General features: G+C 37.5%; 1 protein-coding gene across 1 annotated transcript in view; it reads left to right on the forward strand.

The window, feature by feature from the left end:
• Window positions 1–19718, forward strand: part of DBP (D-box binding PAR bZIP transcription factor) — a 75438-nt gene extending 55720 nt beyond the window's left edge. The window contains exon 4 of the mRNA XM_053690648.1: window positions 8118–19718. Coding sequence (XP_053546623.1) covers window positions 8118–8333 — 216 coding nt within the window. The 3' untranslated portion in view covers window positions 8334–19718. The remainder of the gene's footprint in view (window positions 1–8117) is intronic.
• Window positions 19719–26973: the final 7255 nt, after the last annotated feature.

Here is a 26973-nt window from a genome sequence, read left to right on the forward strand (position 1 = left end):
TCTATCTGAATCATGAAAAAAAAAACTTGGGTTCAGTGTCCCTTTAACAATATATTTTGAAGTTGCTGTCTTAAACTAGTGTATTTAAAAGTGGTCAAATAAATGTGTTACATTTAAACTGTTGCAGAATTATTTTATGTGCCAGTTCCATAGGATCTCATTTTGGTTGTTTAGTCTATCAGAAATAAACAAATGTGATCTGACAACTACATTTAGAACTAGTTTTTCATTTTTGACTAGAGATAACATTATTAATTGCATAATTGTTCTTAAAAATCTGAAACTAGTAATTGTATTTTTTATCTTTTAAATCTATAACATGAATCTCATTATCCAATTGAAGGAAAAATGAAGTTAAAATTGACAAATTAAGATATGAAGTTTAAGATATAGTGTACAGATGAATGTGTCATGAGCAATATATGGCAGCAGTTTTTGTAACAGTTATAAACATAGGCCAGATTACAAGTGGAGCACAAAAGTATTAGAGTTTTGTGAGTTAACATTGCTCAAATGCAATTAATAGTGCTTCTATCTTTGTTTTCATTTTTTTTTTATTGCTCGAGCAATATCCTAGAGCACGCTAACATTGGCATGTCAGATAGAGCTGATACACTAAATCCCTTACATAATAGAATTCTGTGGGGTAGCAAAGAAAAATTCATGTTGGATATTGCAGTGCTAATCTGAGGGTGCGCTAAAGCAGGGCTGGCTCAGTCTGAAAGTGCAGTGATGCCCCCCCAGTAGTAACAGTACTGATTAGCATATCAACCTACTAGCCTGCCCACTGACTTTACTGTCTGCCTACTTGCATGCAACTAATGCTTATGCACAATTGCTCAATAAGTAGAAAGGCAGTTAGGGAAGAGATGCTCTTGTCCCACCTAGAATGTTGCCCCTGACTAGTTCTGTGTCTTTGTGCATGATGAGGTTATGTTGCTCGGAGCCTGGGACTTCCCCACGGAAAAAGAGGACAGGAGTGGTTTCGGTCTGACAGTGGCTGACTTAGTCACTGAAGTGCTGCCCCTTCTCAAGTGCTTCCTGGGTCCGTTGGACCCACTTGGTCTCATTGTTGAGCCGGCCCTGGCACTAAGCCATTTGTAATCAAGTAATGGAGTTCTTCATGTAGTTCTGTTCTATACTATTAATAATAATTGTTTACCTCAAGTCTCAAAAAGTGCTTAATTTTACAGAGGTATTTTGGAATGTGCTTAAATGGAACACTTAACTTGTAATACCAGCGCAATGAGCACATTGATAGTCCTCCCTGCACTATCCAGCAAAAGTATAGGGTGCGCTATATTCACAGAGCACAAGATAAAGCACCCTGGACTACTAATTGTGCTCCACTTGTAATCTAGCACATAGTATTCAACACGTACGCGCTCCTTAGCCTCTAATAGAAAGGGATCATTTTGAAGTCAGGCAAGAGGTTAATTTGATAATAGAATTACAGAGTTTTTTAAAAAAATGTCGTAGTCATCTGGAGGATAAAGCAGATTCCATAAGATTTTAGAGTGGTTAAAGTCAAAAAGAAAAATTGACCAGAACAGATGCATCTAAATAGCACTCATCTCTCCCCTGATAAATGTATTGAACATCATATTTTTATGGGGTGATGGTTTTAAAATTTTAATTTTTTTAAAAAAATATTAAAAAATGAAAAATGTGACATTAAAAATACAAATAGAATACAGACATATGCAAATAGTACACTTAGTTATTGAAGAGGTCAAAATCTAAGTTGCTCCACAATTATATGGTGTACTATTTACATATGTCTGTATTCTATTTGTATTTTTAATGTCACATCTTTCATTTTTTAATCATTTTTCTTCTGTTATGTGTGATCAGTCCACGGGTCATCATTACTTCTGGGATATAACTCCTCCCCAACAGGAAATGCAAGAGGATTCACCCAGCAGAGCTGCATATAGCTCCTCCCCTCTACGTCAGTCCCAGTCATTCTCTTGCACCCAACGACTAGATAGGATGTGTGAGAGGACTATGGTGATTATACTTAGTTTCTATGACTTCAATCAAAAGTTTGTTATTTTAAAATAGCACCGGAGCGTGTTATTACTTCTCTGGCAGAGTTTGAGGAAGAATCTGACAGAGATTTTTTACTATGATTTTAACCGGAGTCGTTAAGATCATATTGCTGTTCTCGACCATCTGAGGGAGGTAAAGGCTTCAGATCAGGGGACAGCGGGCAGATGAATCTGCATTGAGGTATGTGGCAGTTTTTATTTTCTGAATGGAATTGATGAGAAAAGCCTGCCATACCGTTAAAATGACATGTATGTATACACTTCAGTATTCTGGGGATGGTATTTCACCGGAACTACTGTGTTAAAGGTCACTAATCCTTTTAATAACTATTCTCATGTTAAACGTTTTTGCTGGAATGTAGAATCGTTTACATTGCTGAGGTACTGTGTGAATAAATATTTGGGCATTATTTTCCACTTGGCAGTTTTTTTGCTTTAATTGTGACAGTTTCGTTTCTCTTCACTGCTGTGTGGGAGAGGGAGGGGCCGTTTTTGGCGCTCTTTGCTACGCATCAAAAAATTCCAGTCAGCTACTTTTATATTTCCTGCATGATCCGGTTCATCTCTGACAGATCTCAGGGGTCTTCAAACTTCTTTGAAGGGAGGTAAATTCTCTCAGCAGAGCTGTGAGAATTCTTATAGTGACTGTGTATAAAAAACGTTGTTTTGTTTTCTTATGTACAAATTTAATTAGTGTTGTTTTTTACTAATGGGAACAAACCTTTGCTAAAAGTTGTGTTGTTTTAAAGTTTGATGCAATAACTGTTTTTCAGTTCATTATTTCAACTGTCATTTAATCGTTAGTACCTCTTTGAGGCACAGTGCGTTTTTTTGCTAAAAAAGATTATAACCAAGTTGTAAGTTTTTTTGCTAGTGTGTTAAACATGTCTGACTCAGAGGATGATATCTGTGTCATTTGTTCCAATGCCAAGGTGGAGCCCAATAGAAATTTATGTACTAACTGTATTGATGCTACTTTAAATAAAAGTCAATCTGTACAATGTGAACAAATTTCACCAAACAGCGAGGGGAGAGTTATGCCGACTAACTCGCCTCACGCAACAGTACCTGCATCTCCCGCCCGGGAGGTGCGTGATATTTTGGCGCCTAGTACATCTGGGCGGCCATTACAGATAACATTACAAGATATGGCTACTGTTATGACTGAAGTTTTGTCTAAATTACCTGAACTAAGAGGCAAGCGTGATCACTCTGGGGTGAGAACAGAGTGCGCTGACAATTCTAGGGCCATGTCTGATACTGCGTCACAGCTCGCAGAGCATGAGGACGGAGAGCTTCATTCTGTGGGTGACGGTTCTGATCCAAACAGATTGGACTCAGATATTTCAAATTTTAAATTTAAATTGGAGAACCTCCGTGTACTACTAGGGGAGGTCTTAGCAGCTCTCAACGATTGTAACACTGTTGCAATACCAGAGAAACTGTGTAGGTTGGATAAATACTTTGCGGTACCGGCGAGTACTGACGTTTTTCCTATACCTAAGAGACTAACTGAAATTGTTACTAAGGAGTGGGATAGACCCGGTGTGCCGTTCTCACCCCCTCCAATATTTAGAAAGATGTTTCCAATAGACGCCACCACTCGGGACTTATGGCAAACGGTCCCCAAGGTGGAGGGAGCAGTTTCTACTTTAGCTAAGCGTACCACTATCCCGGTGGAAGATAGCTGTGCTTTCTCAGATCCAATGGATAAAAAATTAGAGGGTTACCTTAAGAAAATGTTTGTTCAACAAGGTTTTATATTACAACCCCTTGCATGTATCGCGCCGATTACGGCTGCGGCAGCTTTTTGGATTGAGTCGCTTGAAGAGAACCTTAGTTCCTCTACGCTAGACGACATTACGGACAGGCTTAGAGTCCTTAAACTAGCTAATTCTTTCATTTCGGAGGCCGTAGTACATTTAACCAAACTTACGGCTAAGAACTCAGGATTCGCCATACAGGCACGCAGGGCACTGTGGCTAAAATCCTGGTCAGCTGATGTTACTTCTAAGTCCAAATTACTTAATATACCTTTCAAGGGGCAGTCCTTATTCGGGCCCGGTTTGAAAGAAATTATCGCTGACATTACGGGAGGTAAGGGCCACGCCCTACCTCAAGACAAGGCCAAAGCTAAGGCTAGACAGTCTAATTTTCGTCCCTTTCGGAATTTCAAAACAGGAGCAGCATCAACCTCCACTGCACCAAAACAGGAAGGAGCTGTTGCTCGTTACAGGCAAGGCTGGAAGCCTAACCAGTCCTGGAACAAAAGCAAGCAGGCCAGGAAACCTGCTGCTGCCCCAAAGACAGCATGAACCGAGAGCCCCCGATCCGGGACCGGATCTAGTAGGGGGCAGACTCTCTCTCTTCGCCCAGGCCTGGGCAAGAGATGTTCAGGATCCCTGGGCACTAGAGATCATATCTCAGGGATACCTTCTAGACTTCAAATTATCTCCCCCAAGAGGGAGATTTCATCTGTCAAGGTTGTCAACAAACCAGATAAAGAAAGAAGCGTTTCTACGCTGCGTACAAGATCTGTTAACAATGGGAGTGATCCATCCGGTTCCGTGGTCGGAACAAGGACAAGGGTTCTACTCAAACCTGTTTGTGGTTCCCAAAAAAGAGGGAACTTTCAGGCCAATCTTAGATTTAAAGACTCTAAACAAATTCCTAAGAGTTCCATCGTTCAAAATGGAAACTATTCGGACAATCTTACCCATGATCCAAGAGGGTCAGTACATGACCACAGTGGATTTAAAGGATGCTTACCTTCACATACCGATCCACAAAGATCATCACCGGTATCTAAGGTTTGCCTTCTTAGACAGGCACTACCAGTTTGTAGCTCTTCCATTCGGATTGGCTACGGCTCCAAGAATCTTCACAAAGGTTCTGGGTGCCCTTCTAGCGGTACTAAGACCGCGAGGGATTTCGGTAGCTCCGTACCTAGACGACATTCTAATACAAGCTTCAAGCTTTCAAACTGCCAAGTCTCATACAGAGTTAGTTCTGGCATTTCTAAGGTCGCATGGATGGAAAGTGAACGAAGAGAAGAGTTCTCTCTTTCCTCTCACAAGAGTTCCATTCTTGGGGACTCTTATAGATTCTGTAGAAATGAAGATTTACCTGACAGAAGACAGGTTAACAAAACTTCAAAATGCATGCCGCGTCCTTCATTCCATTCAACACCCGTCAGTAGCTCAATGCATGGAGGTGATCGGCTTAATGGTAGCGGCAATGGACATAGTACCTTTTGCACGCCTACACCTCAGACCGCTGCAATTATGCATGCTAAGTCAGTGGAATGGGGATTACTCAGATTTGTCCCCTACTCTGAATCTGAATCAAGAGACCAGAAATTCTCTTCTATGGTGGCTTCATCGGCCACACCTGTCCAGGGGGATGCCATTCAGCAGGCCAGACTGGACAATTGTAACAACAGACGCCAGCCTACTAGGTTGGGGCGCTGTCTGGAATTCTCTGAAGGCTCAGGGACTATGGAATCAGGAGGAGAGTCTCCTTCCAATAAACATTCTGGAATTGAGAGCAGTTCTCAATGCCCTTCTGGCTTGGCCCCAGTTAATAACTCGGGGGTTCATCAAGTTTCAGTCGGACAACATCACGACTGTAGCTTACATCAACCATCAGGGAGGGACAAGAAGCTCCCTAGCAATGATGGAAGTATCAAAGATAATTCGCTGGGCAGAGTCTCACTCTTGCCACCTGTCAGCAATCCACATCCCGGGAGTGGAGAACTGGGAGGCGGATTTCTTGAGTCGCCAGACTCTTCATCCGGGGGAGTGGGAACTTCATCCGGAGGTCTTTGCCCAAATACTTCGACGTTGGGGCAAACCAGAGATAGATCTCATGGCGTCTCGCCAGAACGCCAAACTTCCTCGCTACGGGTCCAGATCCAGGGATCCGGGAGCAGTTCTGATAGATGCTTTGACAGCACCTTGGAACTTCAGGATGGCTTATGTGTTTCCACCCTTCCCGCTGCTTCCTCGATTGATTGCCAAAATCAAACAGGAGAGAGCATCAGTAATTCTAATAGCACCTGCTTGGCCACGCAGGACTTGGTATGCAGATCTAGTGGACATGTCATCCTGTCCGCCTTGGTCTCTACCTCTAAGACAGGACCTTCTGATACAGGGTCCATTCAAACATCAAAATCTAACTTCTCTGAAGCTGACTGCTTGGAAATTGAACGCTTGATTTTATCAAAACGTGGTTTTTCTGAGTCGGTTATTGATACCCTGATTCAGGCTAGGAAGCCTGTTACCAGAAGGATTTACCATAAAATATGGCGGAAATACCTATACTGGTGCGAATCCAAAGGTTACTCCTGGAGTAAGGTTAGGATCGCTAGGATATTGTCTTTTCTACAAGAAGGTTTAGAAAAGGGTTTATCAGCTAGTTCATTAAAGGGACAGATTTCAGCTCTGTCCATCTTGTTACACAGACGTCTGTCAGAAAATCCAGACGTCCAGTCCTTTTGTCAGGCTTTAGCTAGGATCAAGCCTGTGTTTAAAGCTGTTGCTCCACCATGGAGTTTAAACTTAGTTCTTAACGTTTTACAGGGTGTTCCGTTTGAACCCCTTCATTCCATTGATATAAAAATGTTATCTTGGAAAGTTCTGTTTTTAATGGCTATTTCCTCGGCTCGAAGAGTCTCTGAGTTATCAGCCTTACATTGTGATTCCCCTTATCTGATTTTTCACTCAGACAAGGTAGTTCTGCGTACTAAACCTGGGTTCTTACCTAAGGTAGTCACTAACAGGAACATCAATCAAGAGATTGTTGTCCCATCCTTGTGTCCAAATCCTTCTTCAAAGAAGGAACGTCTTTTACACAATCTGGATGTAGTTCGTGCCCTCAAGTTCTACTTGCAGGCAACTAAAGAATTTCGCCAAACTTCTTCCTTGTTTGTCGTTTACTCTGGACAGAGGAGAGGTCAAAAAGCTTCTGCTACCTCTCTCTCTTTTTGGCTTCGTAGCATAATACGTTTAGCCTATGAGACTGCTGGACAGCAGCCTCCTGAAAGAATTACAGCTCACTCCACTAGAGCTGTGGCTTCCACTTGGGCCTTTAAGAATGAGGCCTCTGTTGAACAGATTTGCAAGGCTGCAACTTGGTCTTCGCTTCATACTTTTTCCAAATTTTACAAATTTGACACTTTTGCTTCTTCGGAGGCTATTTTTGGGAGAAAGGTTCTTCAGGCAGTGGTTCCTTCTGTATAATGAGCCTGCCTATCCCTCCCGTCATCCGTGTACTTTTGCTTTGGTATTGGTATCCCAGAAGTAATGATGACCCGTGGACTGATCACACATAACAGAAGAAAACATAATTTATGCTTACCTGATAAATTCCTTTCTTCTGTTGTGTGATCAGTCCACGGCCCGCCCTGTTTTAAGGCAGGTAAATATTTTTTAAATTATACTCCAGTCACCACTTCACCCTTGGTTACTCCTTTCTCGTTGATTCTTGGTCGAATGACTGGGACTGACGTAGAGGGGAGGAGCTATATGCAGCTCTGCTGGGTGAATCCTCTTGCATTTCCTGTTGGGGAGGAGTTATATCCCAGAAGTAATGATGACCCGTGGACTGATCACACAACAGAAGAAAGGAATTTATCAGGTAAGCATAAATTATGTTTTTTATAAAAGTTACATTTTAAAACCATCACCCTGTAAAAATATGATGTTCAATAAATTTATCAGGGGAGAGATGAGTGCTATTTAGATGCATCTGTTCTGGTCAATTTTTCTTTTTTACTTAAACCACTCTAAAGTTTGTATATGCATTAGCACCCCAGCCGCTAAGCTTTATCAATACAAGTAACCAAATAAGGCACCCCCTTATCATCTGTGTAGTGCTGTTGCAGCCTTGTTTTTTGTTTACAAGATTCCATAAGATGTCTACAATGCATATTGGTTATCTGATTATTTTGTGTTTTAATTGTTTATATTTCACAGCAAGACAAACCTAAACATTAGTTGGTGTGACTCTATATTGATTGTTTATTAAGTATCTTCTAATATAATCTTATTTTCCTATAATCTCTAGGATGAAAAATACTGGAACAGAAGATACAAAAATAACGAAGCAGCCAAACGCTCACGGGATGCTCGCCGCCTGAAGGAGAACCAGATCACAGTACGAGCTGCCTTTCTGGAAAAAGAGAATTCAGTGCTGCGTCAAGAGGTAGCTAAAATACGTCAAGAACTCTCACGCTACCGAAATATACTCTCCAAATATGAGTCACAGCATGGAGCCTTGTAAAGCGCTAGTCAGATGTGTAGCTGTTGTACGTGGTTGCACGAACTAACACAACTTCACAAGATTTTCTCCCACAAACCCTTTTTTTGTTTCCCTATAAAACAGCCCTTGTTCACTGACAAGTTACACAAGATTTATAGGGCAAGAGGGACCTACGGAGAGCAGGCTGCTATACATCATTTTTTATGCCTTTGCTCTCTTCCTCCGTTCAGCATTCCATGGAATATCCTTTTCCCATGAGAGAATACTGCATAGACTGATGCAGCGTTTGGAGCAAACAGATGAATGAAGAGGAAAAGGGCGCTAAGAGCTGATTCTGCCATATGTACACAAGCACTATCCAATGCACACAATTCTCTGGTAGCATTTATATCTCTAGTTTCTTTTTTGTATGTTTACAGGAAAGAGGGTGGAGGGTACAACATGCAGAATGGCAAACAAAAAGTGAATGGTGCGGGATTAAAACAGGCTGAAACCAAACCCCCTGGAAAGGAGCTTTTTATTTACAAGTGGGGAGCCTTGCTACAACAACATTGATATTCTAAATGTGTTATAGTATGGGGTTAAGTGACCAGTCATTCTGCTATGTCCTAAGCAAAGCCATGGTCGAACATTTTTTTCTGTAGAATGTGACGCTGGTCATTTCCTGGTTTCTTTTTATTTAGGGGTTTTAACACTAAATATGAAATCTAAAATCTGAAATACAATAGTATTAAAGGGACATGGGACACAAACTTTTTCTTTCATGATTCAGATAGAGCATGTGATTTTAAACACCTTTCCAGTTTACTTCTCTTCTTTGTTGAAGGAGCAGCTATGCACTGCTGGGAGGTAGCTGATCAAATCTGGTGAACCAATTACAAGATTCATGCACAGTCACTATTTAGCAGCTAGCTCCCATTAATGCGTTGCTGCTTATGCGCATAAGTAGGTATACTTTTCAACTAAGGGAACCAAAAGTATGAATCAAATTAGATAATAGAGGTAACAATTGCTTGCTCTGTCTGAACCATGACATTTTGGGTTTTATGTCCCTTTAAGACAATATCATTCACTTTAGTGTGTGTAACTAGTGAATACACTGCTTGGTATTTTAATGTGTGGTCTTTGTCAGGAAAGGAACACAAGAAATATCTATTTGTGTACAAATCAAGAGGAGTTGAGTGAGTAGCCGGCTTTACTACTTCATATAAGATTTACACTGACCATAGGCACCCTCCCCTTTCAGAAGATCAAAAAAGGCTCTAAAGCAAGACATAGACAATAAATACATATTTTATGCCACTCTGAATTTAAAGGTCATATAAGAAATGTAAGATTATCTCACATTATTTATGTATATATATATATATATATATATATATACACACACACACAAAACACTACTGTAACACAGAACTCATTAATAGCACAAATTTAATTTCTTTGTTTCCCATCATTTGTTCTTAGTTGGTGATGTTGCTTTTATTATTTGAATAATTTCAAAGAAAGAAAGTATAAACATAAATGAGTCGTTCGGATCTCATTACACATTGTGTTGACCAAATAGGTTGGCAGCAAAGGAGTTAAAGGGATATCAAACCCCTTTTGTTTTCAGTAAAAACTGTACTTTTTTCTCAATACCTACAAAGGATACAAACAAGATTCTTTAACCGACATTGATGCCAATTTCCTAAAACAGCTATTTGAATTGCAGGTTACAGAATTAGCATTTTGTCTGGTATAGGGACCATGTAAAAAGCACATTTTTTTATACAAAAGCAAGAGGTATTTAATGTCCTTAGAAGGCTTTTTAGGCTGATCTACAGGTTTGATATTTGATTGTAACAGCTCAAAGATTTAACTTGTACATCAAATCACCAACTAAACAAAAACGGCAACATAAACCTTCAATTACTCAATTATTATTATTATTATCGGTTATTTGTAGAGCGCCAACAGATTCTGCAGCGCTAATGCAACAATACAGAGTTATTACTGAAAAAGAACATTGTTTTTTCTAATTGTGCACACTTTTTCACAAACACAGCAGAACAATACTATAAGCACAGAACAAATGGCTTGTTTTTTTCCTCTCTTGTTTAGGGTGTCCAATAGTTATGCCCAGTAATTCTCTCGCACTTTATAGAGCAAATTTTGCAAACGGCCAACATCCAAACAACTTTAAAAAAGGTTTGCTTGCAAAACCATTACAAAATCAATAGATGTTCTAACTAATGTTCACCTTATGTTTTCAAGTATAAAAAATATTTGTATCTATTTTCTAAATAGAATGTTCCAAAGCATATATATTAGAGCCCATATATTTTATGTTTTTAATAAGTAATATATGAGTACAAAAAAGCACTTTACTTAACCTTTTCCTGTAGAGGGGCCTGCAGTGTATTTGTGGTTTTGTTTTTAGATTCCACTTTAAAAAAATAATTTTGTATTTTGTTAAAAAAAAAAAATTACACCAGTGCTATTTTTTCCTTTGTGTAGTCATGTTGTGTGGTACATTTTAAATTCAATATAAATGCAATAAATGAAACCACAGAAGTATATTTCAGGCTTCTCAAACAGTGTTAGGGTTAACAGATTATCTGAGACTGCTTGTTTACGGGTTTAAAAAAAAAATCTCAGTAAAAGTTTAGATATTATAACGTTTAGCAATGCAAAATGTTCAATGTATTGCAATAAAAATGGCTAAAGTTGTATATAGATACCTTATTGAAATTATCCCCATGTGTATTAGCCATAGGGAAGAAAATAATATATTTGAGGAAGGGGGTTGAATTTGCTGCCCCAAGCTTTGTTAATAAACATCTCATAGCTATCAATAATGTAAAAAAGACAGTCAGATGTCACCTTGTCTGATTCACACAAAGTTTTGGTCACAGTAGTATATGTTTAACTCTATCTTCACCTTTTTATTTCTTTTTCCCTTTTCTAATGCAATTTGTGTTTTTGTTTATCTTTGTCTCGTCTTTTGGAAGCAGGAAAAGATGTGGTTAGTTTTGTAGATGCCATATGATGCTAATATTGTACAATTAGCAGTACAGTACAAGACTTTACACAAATTACTGGACAGGATAATTAATACATCTATAGTTTATTTATTCCATATTCCCAAAATGGTACCTTAATTCCTTCACTGCCACTAAGTTTTATTTCTTTTATAGGAGTATTACATCTTCCATATAAAAGTTACATACATGCATGCTTGATTGATATTTATTTGGTATGAAGAACAGAATGTTTAATACAAGTTTAACTATTTTTGGGTGTTCGCAGTTACAAGTTAAAACCAATGGTCTTTATCCGTTTTAAAGCATGCCCTGTTTTTTTTTTTACCCAGCACCTAAACTGTCAGCAAGTGAACTGAATGACTGTAACAAGTTAGGAATTTGCACTAGTTTATAATGGATACTGTATTTCTGTGTTTATATAACATTTTATTGATTACACTTTTTTAAAAGCCCCAACATTTTATAGATAAGTTCTATATTCTTAGAAGTTTCAGATGTGTTTGTTGGTGCTTTGAAAGTTGGTAAATGCTTCATCCAAACAGATTAACTTTTTCTTGCATGTGGCACTTTGCATTGGAATGGGATGCAATACCAGAAATACATGAATTACACCATACTTGTAATATTCAGATTGTACACAAGATGTCACTAGTGATGCTCAGTCATTAAAAGGAAATTATTTATGTGGTTTTGTCCATGAGATATTACCAATTACAGTGTCCGCTACCATTGTATTTTTTTCTCCTTCTCAATAAAACAGAATCTCAAGAACATGGAAGGCACAAAAGTAAAACATACTTTAAATTCTTCATGATATTTCTATTCCTGGATGCTTGTTTTTAAAATGCAGACATTGGTGACATGCAATACATATAATAAATGTGTCACTTTTGCGATTTAAAGAGACAATCAGTACTAGTCAAAAGCTTTAATAAAATTACACTTTTTATTGTATTGTGTATCCATCACATATAATTTTAAAACTAATTTACTAATGATTTATAATAAAAGTATTCTAAATGTTATATTCTTCCTACCATGTGTCAGGCTTCTTAGACAACAGTACACGATGGGCATCATTAAACATCTAAGCTAAAAGGAGGGGGCATTGGGGAAAACATTGTCAGTTTTCTATTTTAAACAATCAAGTTATATCATTTTAATCATGGCTTACTAGCGCTCTCCATCTGCATGAAATAACCAAGAGAGAGAGTCTGCACTATTGCCACAAACGTGAGCTGATATTTTTTTTTAGCACCTATCTGCTCTGGTGCTGCTTTCCAAGCCAAGCAAACACTAGAAAACATTAAAAAACAAAAATTGTTTTAAAGAATTTTACTTCAAAATAACATTATCCAAAGGCAGCTACCTACTTTGCATAATGGAAACCATTTCTCAGGTACAAATAAGTACTTCATCAATCTTCTGGTGTCAAAAGGTTTTAACGCAGCTTTAAATGGATCTTAAGGAGAGAGAAAAAAAAGTTTACCGGCCGCTTGCAATTAGCATCATGCAGATTTAAATAAAGAAGGCAAAAGTGTAAAGTAAATCTCATAGAAAGTTTTGGCTGCCACTTTTATTTGCCTGCTGTGCATAAGGGGGTGGTGTATGGTTTGTTTGTGTTTTGCCATCAGGATTTGAATAGCTTTTGAGCCAGTTACTATTAGGTTCAATCAGTAATCTTACCCTGTGAGTTATTTAGGCAAGCAGACAATACTTCTACACATAATACTTGCATATAGTGACAATACTAATTGTTAAGCTATCTAAATAATGATTAGTATTTCTCTGTGGCTACTCTTCTTAACTAATCAGTGTTTTATGCAACAAATAAATAAAGAAACAGGGAGGAATGTGTGTTTTGTTTTGCTATCTAGTTTAGCATTTAAAGCAGAGAATGTCTGTAACAGATTCTTTCTCTGCATAAGCTATTTGGGTCTTTATGGATCACACAAGTTCAAGAAGACAAAATCTTTGCACAATGTAGTTTAAATTGTTGTGATTATTTTAGAATTTAAAGAGACACCCAACTTAAAACATTTTAGCACAGCATTAAATGATTTGTTCCTCGGTAATGCTACTTCTTACTTCTAGAGGTGTCAAAGCAGTTCTTGTTTAAAATGCATGTTGCCAGAATAACAGTTTTTTGTTGTGAAAAAGCAGAAGGTACAGCCAATCAAAAGCTGCCCAGCTACCCCAAAGACTTAAGCAAGACGATGGATTCATATACTCAAAAGTAGAGCAAAATGAGCATGCTCGTAATTGATCTTACGGGGTGCAGCTTTTAATTGGCTGTACCACCAGCTTCTCACAATTACATATGAATTGTATATGTCTTTATTACATTATCTACGATGCTCTTCCTTTTGGCCAAGAAAGTTTAAGTGAAATTATAATAAATTATTCTTGTTACAAGGAAGTATATGCATTAAGGATAGGTGAGTTTTTACTATGGGGCATATGTATCAAGCTCCGTAGGGAGCTTGATGCCCCGTGTTTCTGGCGAGCCTGCAGGCTCGCCAGAAACAGCAGTTATGAAGCAGCGGTCACAAAGACCGCTGCTCCATAACCTGTCCGCCTGCTCTGAGCAGGCGGACATACATCGCCGGAAATCAACACAATCGAGTACGATCGGGTTGATTGACACCCCCCTGCTGGTGGCCGATTGACCGCGAGTCTGCAGGGGGAGGCGTTGCACCAGCAGCTCTTGTGAGCTGCTGGTGCAATGCTGAACACGGCAAGCGTATTGCTCTCCATATTCAGCGAGGTCTGGCGGACCTGATCCGCAGTGTCGGCTCAGGTCCGCCAGACCTTCATACATATGCCCCTATGTCTTTTTTATTGTGTAGATGCCCCTTTTAGTATCTTTTCTGTAAACTGTTGCAGTTAAATTTGCATCTATTATGAGCGCTACATGGACAAATAATATATGAATGTGTGTTTTGTTGTTTTTTCAATTATTTTATATATAATCATAAAAAAAATTGTATTTTCAGCCCATATATGGATACATTAATATAATTAACATTATTTGCTGTAAAAAAAAAAGTCCTAAAACTGCCAAGTTATGGTTATATTCAGCACAAAAATATGTAGAGAAGAGAGCATATATATATAAATATATATATTATATAAATGTATAGATATATTTATTTTATCATCCAGAAAATATATTTGTAAGCAATAAATGTTACATTGTGCATGGTGGCATGTGGGGTTGATGTTGGTATTGCCCCATTCATTGTTACTTTAGTGTTTTTTTGTTTGTTTTTAACAGGTAGACTGCATCTTATTTAAAGGCCAAGCACCATATCTAGAAAACTGTATACAAATCCCAGTTCATTAACAGTCTTTCTAAAGCAAATGTTTGCCACAGATTTCTTCGTTTTATTGTATTTCCTTCTGGCATTATGTAAGGTAAATGCTAGTTCTTTAAAGTAAGTCTACTCATTAAAGAATGACCAACAGCATTACATACAATGGGGCCGAATTATCAAGCTCCGATGGCCGTAAACGGCAGTTATGAAGCAGCAGTCGTTAGACCGCTGCTCCATATTTGGTCCGCCTGCTCTGAGGCTGCGGACATCAATCCGCCCGATCGTATACGATTGGGCTGATTGGCACCCCCTGCTAGCGGCCAATTGGATGCAAATCTGCAGGGGGTGGTATTGCACAAGCAGTTCACAAGAACTGCTTGTTCAATGAAAAATGCAGATAGCGTATGCTGTCTGTATTTATCGATATCTGTCGGACATGATCCGCTGAGCGGATCATGTCGGACAGACTGATGATAAATCGTCCCCAATGTGTGTATAGGGTTGGAATTTGTTTCCTCAGTGTATGGCATTGTATGAGCTAACTGTGACCCTTCTTGTCACCTACTAATTGTTCTTAGTAAGCCATGCAATAATAAATACAAAATGAACGTGAATGATTAAAATAAAGTAGTACAGTTGTTTAAACCCCATTGCTCATACAAAACTCTCAGCCTTTAAGTTTATTGGCTGTTGCAGACAATAACTTCTAAAAGGAACAATGTTTTGTTAATGCTTTAAACACTCTTTAATTAAAGAAAGTGTAGTTATAGAACTTAAAGGGATAGAAAAGTCAAAATTTATCTTGCATGATTCAGATAGAACATGTAATTTTAAGACACTTTTAAATTGACTTATATTTTCAAATGTGCTTCGTTCTCTTGGTATCCCATGTTGAAAAAGAATACGCACATATCTTACACAAGTGGGAGCTATCTGCTGATTGGTGCCTGCACACATTTGTCTCATGTGATTGGCTAACTAGATATGTTCATGTAACTGCCAGTAGTGCAGTGCTGTTTCTTCAGCAAAGGATAACAAGAGAATGATGCACATTTGATAATAGAAGTAAATCGGAAAGTTGTTTAAAAGTTTTGGGGTTTCCTGTCCTTTTAAGATTCATTTTGCGAATTGTGCTTACAGGCATTTGTTAGAGCCATTTCTCAGTCAAGACCCACTGTGCAATCTTGGGGCCTATGTGCTATTTCTAAAACCTTCTAAAATCTGATAACTCTTTTTCTAAGACGTCATGTGTTGCAGACAATAACTTCTAAAATTCATGACTTTTTACGGATATTGAGTATATGCCTGGTGCTGTTGGGTTTTTGTATCTGGATATCATTTTCAAGACACATTTTTAAAGCTATAATCTCTCAGAAGTTGTGTGATTTTATAAACTGCCCTACTTCCTCCTTAAGGTTTCCTTAATCCTGGTTCTTCATGTTTTAGTGTAATGTTAGAATAATTGGTATTCTATATTTTTACACAAGGTCAAAAAATTTTTTTTATTCTGTATGAAATTGCCAACATTTGCTGACCTTCGTATACAAGCACAAATGTATTAATCTGAGAGCTTGGTTGGAATGCTAGATCAACTTTTTTTTACAAAAATATAAGCCTTTGCTCTTATAGTGCTGTTAATTGACACAAAGCTGGGTAGTTTTGTTTGTTTTGGGGGGGTTTAAAACCACTTGAGAATACATTTTATTAGTATAGCTAAAATCTACAGTTTTTAGCAAAACCTTTCTATTTTATGCCAGTATTCATGAACTTAAATAAATACGTTTTGACAATCAGTTGTAAATAAATATTTTTTTTTCTTAGCAAAGCTGTCTGAATTAGCCATGAACAATTAAGTGTCTTAAATGTATATGACACAGTCTGATATCCTTTATTTAATTGCAATGGAATTTACTTCGGTGTTATTACCATCTGTTATCTGTGATATATCCAGATCTACTTCAGAATATTCCATATACAATGAGCTAGAGGGTGTGATTATTTTTATAGCAGACAAGCTAAGTTGCCACTTAATTCATGTCAAACAGGGTGTATCTATAGCCAATCATTTTGTAATGACCAGAGCAATTTGGGTTATATATGAAGAATGATTGTTTAATATAAACAGATGATTGGAACCCATAATTTATAATCTCATCCTCGCATGTGTAAGAGTCTCACAATATCTGCATGGACATAGAGAGATACTCCTCTGCAAGCCTGAGAATTTGTTGTCAGCAGAAGGTCTTTAAAAAATGTCCCTCATTTTAAAATATATTTTTTAACATGGAACAAAGAGCACATTTTGGCAATTGAAGGGAACTGGAAAGCATATCTCTGTATTACAAATAACAATACTGTTCAAAATGTATGATTCTGTGGGTGTATGTGTATATATATATATATATATATATATATAGAGAGAGAGAGAGAGAGAGATAGGCCCCATTGGCTTTTCAAAATTGCAGATACTTTCCCAAGTGTAAATGTGAAAGTTGTCGCAATCAGCCAGTGAGCAGGAGTACTGCAGTATTAACGGTAGTTTACACTCACACTTTTAAATTCAACATTATCCAGCTTTTGTAACCATTTTCATGCAGTAATATATCTTAACATGTAACTTCTGTTTTTTCATTTTCACAGTAAAACAATTGCTTTCCATGTTCCTTTAACCGTGTAACAAATATTGTTTAGGGAATATGATTTTTCTCTCATTTTTGCCGGAGATGCAAGTAGTGATATATACAACTGAATTAAGTATGTGATAGACTAGGATTCATTCATATCATAGATCAATTTGATTGGTTTCTTGTCAGGAGGAAATAGAGGTAATACAAAAACACAGGGGTGGGTTGAATACTTTTTTTTTTTAATTTATTTATTTATTGTTCTTTATATAATGTAGTCACTAAAGTAAAAAGAGATATTATTTTGGGGAAAATGTGTAGATTATCTGTGTATTAAAAGAGTTTAAGAACAAGAGATATAAGATATGATAGTTGGTCTAATATATATTTTTACTAAATTTGTACTCAGTGGCTCTATTGAAATAAAAATAAATTAGCTAAATCTGTGTTTCTCAACAAATTTTATTGCAAATAAATTCTATTTTTGTATACATAGGACAGCAAGCAGCTTAGTAATATGATGTGAATTTTATTTTTTACTTTTTTTTTTAGGCAGATAAGGAAGTTGCTATTGAAGTAAAGATGAATGTCATCCAAATAATGTTTTTTTTTAGAGTAAAGTATATTTAAATTATCCTTAACATAGAGTAACTTTATATCTGCATAATGGATTGATGGAATCCATACAATACATTGAAATGCACTTCTAAAATCTGTAGTACTTTTTGCATTTAAGTATCTTTTTCATTTATATATATATATATAAAACAGAGGCCTAGCAATAAATCCGGGGGTTGGTGTTTGAAAACCTGCTTTGGAGAATCATGAATCCGGGGTTAGAATTGTAGATAACAAGACTTACTCATTAAACATCAATAACATCTTTCCTAAGATTTTACTATACCTGTAAGTCGTTATGAAAAATTGGTATATCGTATTAAAAAAAATTAGTATTAATTTCAGAGATCGGTCTCGCCCAACCGAGAGACGGAAAACATTTGATGCATTCAAATGTTCCGTTTTAAATTTTAATTTGTTATTTTGTACTAATCAATGTTAATATTTCATAAATAAGTCCAAATGTCTGGTTTAAAGACATATCTCTAATTTGATAGTATTACAGGCCACCCACTCATTTTGTCTCTATTTATATATGTGCGGACGGACATGATCCGCTATAGCGAAAGATGTCCGCCGCATATCGATAAATGCTGACAGCATACGCTGTCGGCATTTATCATTGCACCAGCAGTTCTTGTGAACTGCTGGTGCAATACCGCCCCCTGCAGATTCGCGGCCAATCAGCCGCTAGCAGGGGGTGTCAATCAGCCTGATCGGGCGGATTGCTATACGCCGCCTAAGAGGCCGCGTATGAGTTTAGGAGCAGTGGTCTTAAGACTGCTGCTTCTTAACTCCTGTTTCCGGCAAGCCCGAAAGCTTGCACGGAAACATGGGGAACAGGGGCCATTTCGGCCCTTGTTAAATAGACCCCATTGTATCTAGTGGATGATCACATCTATAAGTTTATATCAAGTCACAATGAAGATATTTTTGATAAATATGTGCATACTTCATTCTTGAACTTATTCTAAGCCATGTTTCAGAAGTGACATTTGTCTACATAAAATTTCCTAATTGAGTATTTGATGAATAAAAACAGATTATGAGTTTTTGTCTTTTTTTTAATCTGATATTGGCACAAAAGTTTGTACTGTGTGTACAATGTGTATTGATTATACTAAAAGTTGTTTGGATAAGTTATGGTACTACTCGCATAAGAATATTTTTTTTTAATTTAGAAGATGTTTAATATATTTGTTAAACCCAACCAGCACTGGAGGGGCACAAAACATTGAATGATGCCTCTATGGTACTGAAAAGATTATTGATATAAATGAATTACCAATTTTGAAAATGAATTTATTTTTATTTCTGAATTTTGTTTCCTACACATAAAACTAAAAAAAAGAAGTGATTTTTAAAGTCCGGATAAAGAGTATATTTTTGGAACTGAGCCACAATACAGTGATCTGTATGACCTGTTGCAAACAAATGTTTTGTTAGAGTTTATCCACTAATATAAACTGATTTTGCACACTATTAATATATAAAGGTAAATGATTTATTTTGTATATTTCCATTTCCACTTCCTTTTTGTCTTCTTAGACATTTTCCTCATTGTGTTCAGCACCTTTTGCCTGGCTGTTGTAGTTCTTTGATCACAAAAAAAAAAATCAAAACATTTTTTTTTTTTTAAAACAATTTCAATATTCCAGATATGCTTGAGATTAAAAAATAAATAAAAGTTGGTATGTATGTATGTTTACTTTTTTTTTTTTTTCTTGGTCAGAACCTGTTTTAATGGAGATTTTTAAAAGCTGTTTACAATTGTAAAGAAAAAAATAAATACTAAAAAATAAAATAAAAACTTCAAATGTATTCCAGTCTCCTCTTTTATTTGTAAATTTAAACTAAAATATGAATGGTTTTACAATGGGTAAGATATACTGAAATATATATTAGCTATGGGTTCCTTATAGAAGGAAGATTTTTCATGGATGAAATTATGGATCCTATAAATGGCTGTGGGTTCATTCTAGAATGAAGATACTCTAGTATATGGAATTATGTAGGTAGGTAAGTGTGCAATTTGACTAAATGTGACAACCTGTATTTGGAAAATCAATGCTGTATTATTTTCACAAAAGAATGTTGTTAGTATGTTCGCTAAATCAAAGGATGAAATCATAATTTAAAAATAATATTATTCCTCCATTCAGGCACATATGCTTTTTAGAAAATGCTGTATGCGCAGGTAATGTGTAAATAAAAATAAACATTTTAACATTAATTAAAGGGATACTAAACCCAAATATTTTCTTTCATAATTCAGATAGAGCATGCAGTTTTAAGCAACTTCCTAATTTACTCACAAAAAAGCAGGAATGTAAAGCTTAGGAGCCTGCCCATTTTAGGTTCAGCACCCTGGATAGTGCTTGCTTATTGGTGGCTTGATGTAGCCACCAATAAGCAAGCGTAACTCAGGTTTCTAACCAAAAATGGGCCAGCTCCTAAGCTTTACATTACTGCTTTTTTAAATAAAGATATTAAGAGAACAAAGAACAATTAATAATAGGATTTAATTAGAAAGTTGCTTAAAATTGCCTGCTCTAACTGAACCATGAATGAAAAAATTTGGGTTTAGTATCCTTCTAATTTATTTTTGTAGTGTATAATTGTAAAACATATCTTTAAAAGAGTGATCTGTTATTTTGTTTAGAGAGTATACTCAAACTTCCTGAAAGAAACTGGACGCAGACTAAACTAGTGTTCTCAAAATATAATCAAATATATTGGGGCCGAATTATCATTGTGCGAGCGGACATGATCCGATATTGCGGATCATGTCCGCTGCACATCGATAAAAGCCAACAGCATACGCTCTCAGCATTTATCTTTGCACCAGCAGTTCTGGTGAACTGCTGGTGCAATACCGCCCCTGCAGATTCGCAGCCAATCGGCCACTAGCAGGGGGTGTCAATCAACCCGATCGTATCCGATCGGGTTGATTTCTGTCCGCCGCCTCAGAGCAGGTGGACAGGTTATGGAGCAGCGGTCTATAGACCACTGCTTCATAACTTGTGTTTCTGGCGAGCCTGAAGGCTCGCCAGAAACACGGGGCATCAAGCTTCACACGGAGCTTGATATATTTGCCCCTTAGTCTAGTGTTGGCCAAACCACTTGTGATGCGAAGAATTGCAAGAACTAGTAAGCAGCATCTCACACTGGGCTGAACAGGTTAAGATGAAAGCACCCAGCAAATGATTCAAATGAACGCAAACCAAAATGTAATACTGCTTAGTTTGACATATTTGCTTCTATTTTGGCACATCGTTTTATCAGGCTAGTAAATGTGTCTTGTGTGTAGTTGACAATCAGCAACTTCTAAGGAATGTCCTTCCTAGTTACTGGCATTGTGAGATACAATTTACGTACCATAAAATGACTTTTTTTTTTAATTTGCAATTGAAAAATACTCCAAAGTGAATATTTCCTTAAAACAAACTGGAAGACAAAATGAACCATAACTGAAATAGGTGAAACTCATTCTTCTTGTAAAGGAAGACTAAAAGAAAGCATACTTTCAAGGGTACCAAATGGTTATAGGGTCAGAAATGTATAACTGAGGTTCCCTCCAATACTTTGAAGAAAAAAAATTACGCTGTATATTTTGATAAATGATTCCCCATTGAGGATTGTGTAAATATAGATTGATATTTCAAATCAATAAATACCATTTCAGAAATTGGATCACTGCCCTTACAAAAAAAAAAAGAAAGCTAACCCTTACATGTAAATGTTAGCTATGGCTGCTAATATTTTTCTTTTCTTTTTATAATGGCTTAAGTAATGAGTATCTACTACACCATATGCTTCAGAGATCAAGTCCTACAAAAAAAAGTCTCGGAACTCACCAATACTTCCAACCCCCTCACAATTAATATTGTTTTATAAACACACACACTAACATACACACACTGGCCTCTAGTTATCAAGCCATCAACCACAAATGCGCTGGAATTCCACAGCATATTTGTGGCGAGGCTGATTCGCCTTAGTTATCAACCCCTACTGCCCAGCAAAAATAGAATCTAGTGACATAAGCTTCGATCCGCCGGACTCAGTCCGACACAGATTGATGCTTACGTCACTACAGATGTTGCGAACGCAAGTTCGGCACAATCTGACTACTTTTGGTAGTTATCAAACTACTACCAGGTACGCTCGCCACTATTCCGGGCCAGCGTACCTGGATTTCAATCCGCCGCCCTGGAGGCGGCGGATCCCATAGGAATCAATGGGAGTCTGACCATAGCCAAAGCTCATGTTCGCTGCTGCCCGATATCCCATTGATTCCTATGGGAAACATCTGCACCTAACACCCTAACATGTACCCCGAGTCTAAACACCCCTAATCTGCCCCCCCCTACACCGCCGCAACTAAATAAAGTTATTACCCCCTAAACCGCCACTTCCGGACCCTGCCACAACTATAATAGACATGTTAACCCCTAAACCGCCACTCCCTGACCCCACCGCCACCTATATTATACATATTAACCCCTAATCTGCCGCCACCTACATAATACCTATTAACCCCTATCCTGCCGCCACCTATAATAAATTTATTAACCCCTATCCTGCCCCCCTACACCGTCGCCACTATAATAAAATTATTAACCCCTAAACCTAAGTCTAACCCTAACACCCCCCTAACTTAAATATTAATTAAATAAATCTAAATAATAGTACTCTTATTAAATAAATTAATCCTATTTAAAACTAAATACTTACCTGTAAAATAAACCATAAGATAGCTACAATGTAATTAATAATTACATTGTAGCTATTTTAGAATTTATTTTATTTTACGGGTAACTTTGTATTTATTTTAACTAGGTACAATAGTTATTAAATAGTTATTAACTATTTAATAACTACCTAGCTAAAAAAAATACAAAATTACCTGTAAAATAAATCCTAACCAAAGTTACAATTAAACCTAACACTACACTATCATTAAATTAATTAAATAAATTAGCTACAAATACCTACAATTAAATAAAATTAAATAAAATATTACAAAAAAAACCCCACTAAATTACAGGGAAAAAAATATTACAAGAATTTTAAACTAATTACACCTAATCTAAGCCCCCTTATAAAAAAAAATAATAAAAGTCCCTACCCTATTCTACATTACAAAGTAATCAGCTCTTTTACCAGCCCTTAAAAGAGCTTTTTGCGGGGCATGTAAAAAAAATACAAACCCCCCCCAACATTAAAACCCACCACCCACATACCCCTACTCTAACCCACCCAAACCCCCCTTAAATAAACCTAACACTAACCCCCTGAAGATCTCCCTACCTTGAGTCGTCTTCACCCATCCGGGCCGAAGTCTTCATCCGATGGGGCCGAAGAGCACATCCAGACCGGCAGAAGTCTTCATCCTATCCGGGCAGAAGAGGACATCCGGACCGGCAGACATCTTCATCCAAGCGGCATCTTCTATCTTCATCTATCCGACGAGGAGCGGCTCCATCTTCAAGACCTCCGGCGTGGAGCATCCTTCCTGGCCGGCAGACTAACAATGAATGCCTGGTCCTTTAAATGACATCATCCAAGATGGCGTCCCTAGAATTCCAATTGGCTGATAGGATTCTATCAGCCAATCGGAATTAAGGTCGGAAAAATCTGATTGGCTGATGCAATCAGATTGAAGTTCAATCCGATTGGCTGATCCAATGAGCCAATCTGATTGAACTTCAATCTGATTGGCTGATTGAATCAGCCAATCAGATTTTTCCTACCTTAATTCCGATTGGCTGATAGAATCCTATCAGCCAATTGGAATTCGAGGGACGCCATCTTGGATGACGTCATTTAAAGGACCAGGCATTCGTCGTTAGTCCGTCGGCCAGGAAGGATGCTCTGCGCCGGAGGTCTTGAAAATGGAGCCACTCCTCGTCGGATGAATGAAGATAGAAGATGCCGCTTGGATGAAGATGTCTGCCGGTCCGGATGTCCTCTTCTGCCCGGATAGGATGAAGACTTCTGCCGGTCTGGATGTGCTCTTCGGCCCCATCGGATGAAGACTTCGGCCTGGCTGGGTGAAAACGACTCAAGGTAGGGAGATCTTCAGGGGGGTAGTGTTAGGTTTATTTAAGGGGGGTTTGGGTGGGTTAGAGTAGAGGTGTGTGGGTGGTGGGTTTTAATGTTGGGGGGGGTTGTATTTTTTTTTACAGGTAAAAGAGCTGATTACTTTGGGGCAATGCCCCGCAAAAAGCCCTTTAAGGGCTGATAAAAGAGCTGATTACTTTGTAATGTAGAATAGGGTAGGGACTTTTATTATTTTTTTATTTTTTTATTTTATTAGGGTGCTTAGATTAGGTGTAATTAGTTTAAAATTCTTGGAATATATTTTTTTTCTGTAATTTAGTGTTTTGTTTTTTTTGTAATTTAGTTTAGTTTATTTAATTGTAGGTATTTGTAGCTAATTTATTTACTTAATTTGATGATAGTGTAGTGTTAGATTTAATTGTAACTTAGGTTAGGTTTTATTTTACAGGTAAATTTGTATTTCTTTTAGCTAGGTAGTTATTAAATAGTTACTAACTATTTAATAACTATTCTACCTAGTTAAAATAAATACAATCTTGCCTGTAAAATAAAAATAAATCCTAAAATAGCTACAATGTAATTATTAATTACATTGTAGCTATCTTATGGTTTATTTTACAGGTAAGTATTTAGTTTTAAATAGGATTAATTTATTTAATAAGAGTACTATTATTTAGATTTATTTAATTAATATTTAAGTTAGGGGGGTGTTAGGGTTAGTGTTAGACTTAGGTTTAGGGGTTAATAATTTTATTATAGTGGCGGCGGTGTAGGGGGGCAGGATAGGGGTTAATAAATTTATTATAGGTGGAGGCGGTATAGGGGGGGCAGGAAAGGGGTTAATAGGTATTATGTAGGTGGCGGCAGGGTCCGGGAGCGGCGGTTTAGGGGTTAACATATTTATTATAGTTGCGGCGGGGTCCAGGAGAGACGGTTTAGGGGTTAACATATTTATTATTGTGGCGGCGGGATCAAGGAGCGGCGGTTTAGGGGTTAATAACTTTATTTTGTTGCGGGGGGCTCCAGGGGTGCCGGTATAGGGGGTAGAACAGTATAGTATAGTGTGAGTGCTTAGTGACAGGGGTATCAATAAAGCTGTAAAAAAGCCGAAGAGCAGCAAGATTGATGATTGATAACTATCACAGTCCGCTGCTCATCGCCCCGTACTTGGTGCGCAGCTTTTTGACAGCTTTTTTGATAACTTTGGCAAGCGTATTCAGGTCCGCGGCGGCAATGGTAGGCGAGCTTAGGCGAGCGTATTGGGCCGGCGAATGCAGGTAAGTAGACAGCTTCATAACTAGAGGCCACTGTATTTATATGTGTATAATTTATACACTTTGGTTAATGAAAGCAAATTAAATCAAATGAAGGGTTAAATGGTTGCCTTTGGGGCTAAGACTCCTCCTCTGTCACACCCACTTAAAGGGACAGTCAAGTCCAAAAAAACCTTTCATGATTTAAATAGGGAATGTAATTTTAACAACTTTCCAATTTACTTTTATCACACATTTTGCTTTGTTCTCTTGGTATTCTTAGTTGAAAGCTAAACCTAGGAGGTTCATATGCTAATTTCTTAGACTTTGAAGACTGCCTCTAATCTGAATGCATTTTGACCACTAGAGGGCATTAGTTCATGTGTTTCATATAGATAACATTGAGCTCATGCACGTGAAGTTACCCTGGAGATAGCACTGATTGGCTAAAATGCAAGTCTGTCAAAAGAACTGAAATAAGGGGGCAGTTTGCAGAGGCATAGGTACAAGGTAATCACAGAGGTAAAAAGTGTATTTCTATAACATTGTTAGTTATGCTAAACTGGGGAATGGGTACTAAAGGGATTATCTTTCTTTTTAAACAACAAAAATTCTGGTGTTGACTGTGCCCTTTAAGGTGCAATAGTCCTATTTCTGCTGAGGGGAGCTAAATAACCCCAAGCAAGCCACAAAGAAATCTAAGCAACATGTGTTTCACACAGCAGGACCGCTGACAGACTTGCATTTAGTGTATTGTAGAAAATGTTACTGCCCATTACTAAAAGATCTCACTATCCCTCTAACCAGACTATGTTACAGCTCCTCTCACCAACAGCAGCAGTGTTTACTGAAGTGTTTTTTGTTCTCTTTCCGGGGGGGGGGGGACTTAGTTCCACCTGCAAAAATATTGCCGGATCTCCGTTTCTATGTGTTCCCGCTCAACTTGACCCCTGATATGCTTGTTCTAATCCCTAACCTGTTCATTATTCCAAATAAAAACTCTGAGTGTTTTTCTTGCATTTGCAAAGATTATATTGCTACGCAAAGGAAAAAAAAACTCTTCTGGGATCATTCTTAAATCATTTTAATTCAGTAGCAAAACAATAAACAGAGCTTGGCTATTATTCTTATTCAGTAGCCAGACAATACATGGAGTTTGGCTATTATTTATTCTACAAGACGAGTCCACGGATTTCATCCTTACTTGTGGGATTTATCCTCCTGCTAACAGGAAGTGGCAAAGAGCACCACAGCAGAGCTGTATATATAGCTCCTCCCTTCCCTCCACCCCCATTTATTCTCTTTGCCTGTATAGTAATAGGAAGAGGTAAAGTGAGGTGTTAGTTTAGTTTCTTCAATCAAAAGTTTTTTTATTTTAAAATGGTGCCAGTGAGTACTATTTTTCTCAGGGAGAGTGAGGAATCTTTCTGCCCTGATGTTGATGATCTTAGCAAACGTTTCTAAGGTCCATGATGGTTCCCACAGCAGCTGAAGGTAGTGTAAGAAAATCTTCAGTGTGGAGAAAGGTGACTTGCTACAAGCAACATTGAGGTATGTTCAGTCTTTCTGTTTCTGGGAGACTTGATACACAGAACAGGCTGACATTTTTCCCTTTATGGGGAGGGGTAAGCAGTATACACTATGTGTAAAGAAATGGTGTACCTGGAATCCCTTTATCTTTATTGCCAAAGTATGTAAAATATTCTTTGTCTTATCAAGGGGGGCTAGACGCTGGGAGTTGCGGTTTTTGCTTAAAG

This window comes from Bombina bombina, chromosome 8 (assembly GCF_027579735.1).
Source record: "Bombina bombina isolate aBomBom1 chromosome 8, aBomBom1.pri, whole genome shotgun sequence".
NCBI classification, from domain to species: Eukaryota; Metazoa; Chordata; class Amphibia; order Anura; family Bombinatoridae; genus Bombina; species Bombina bombina.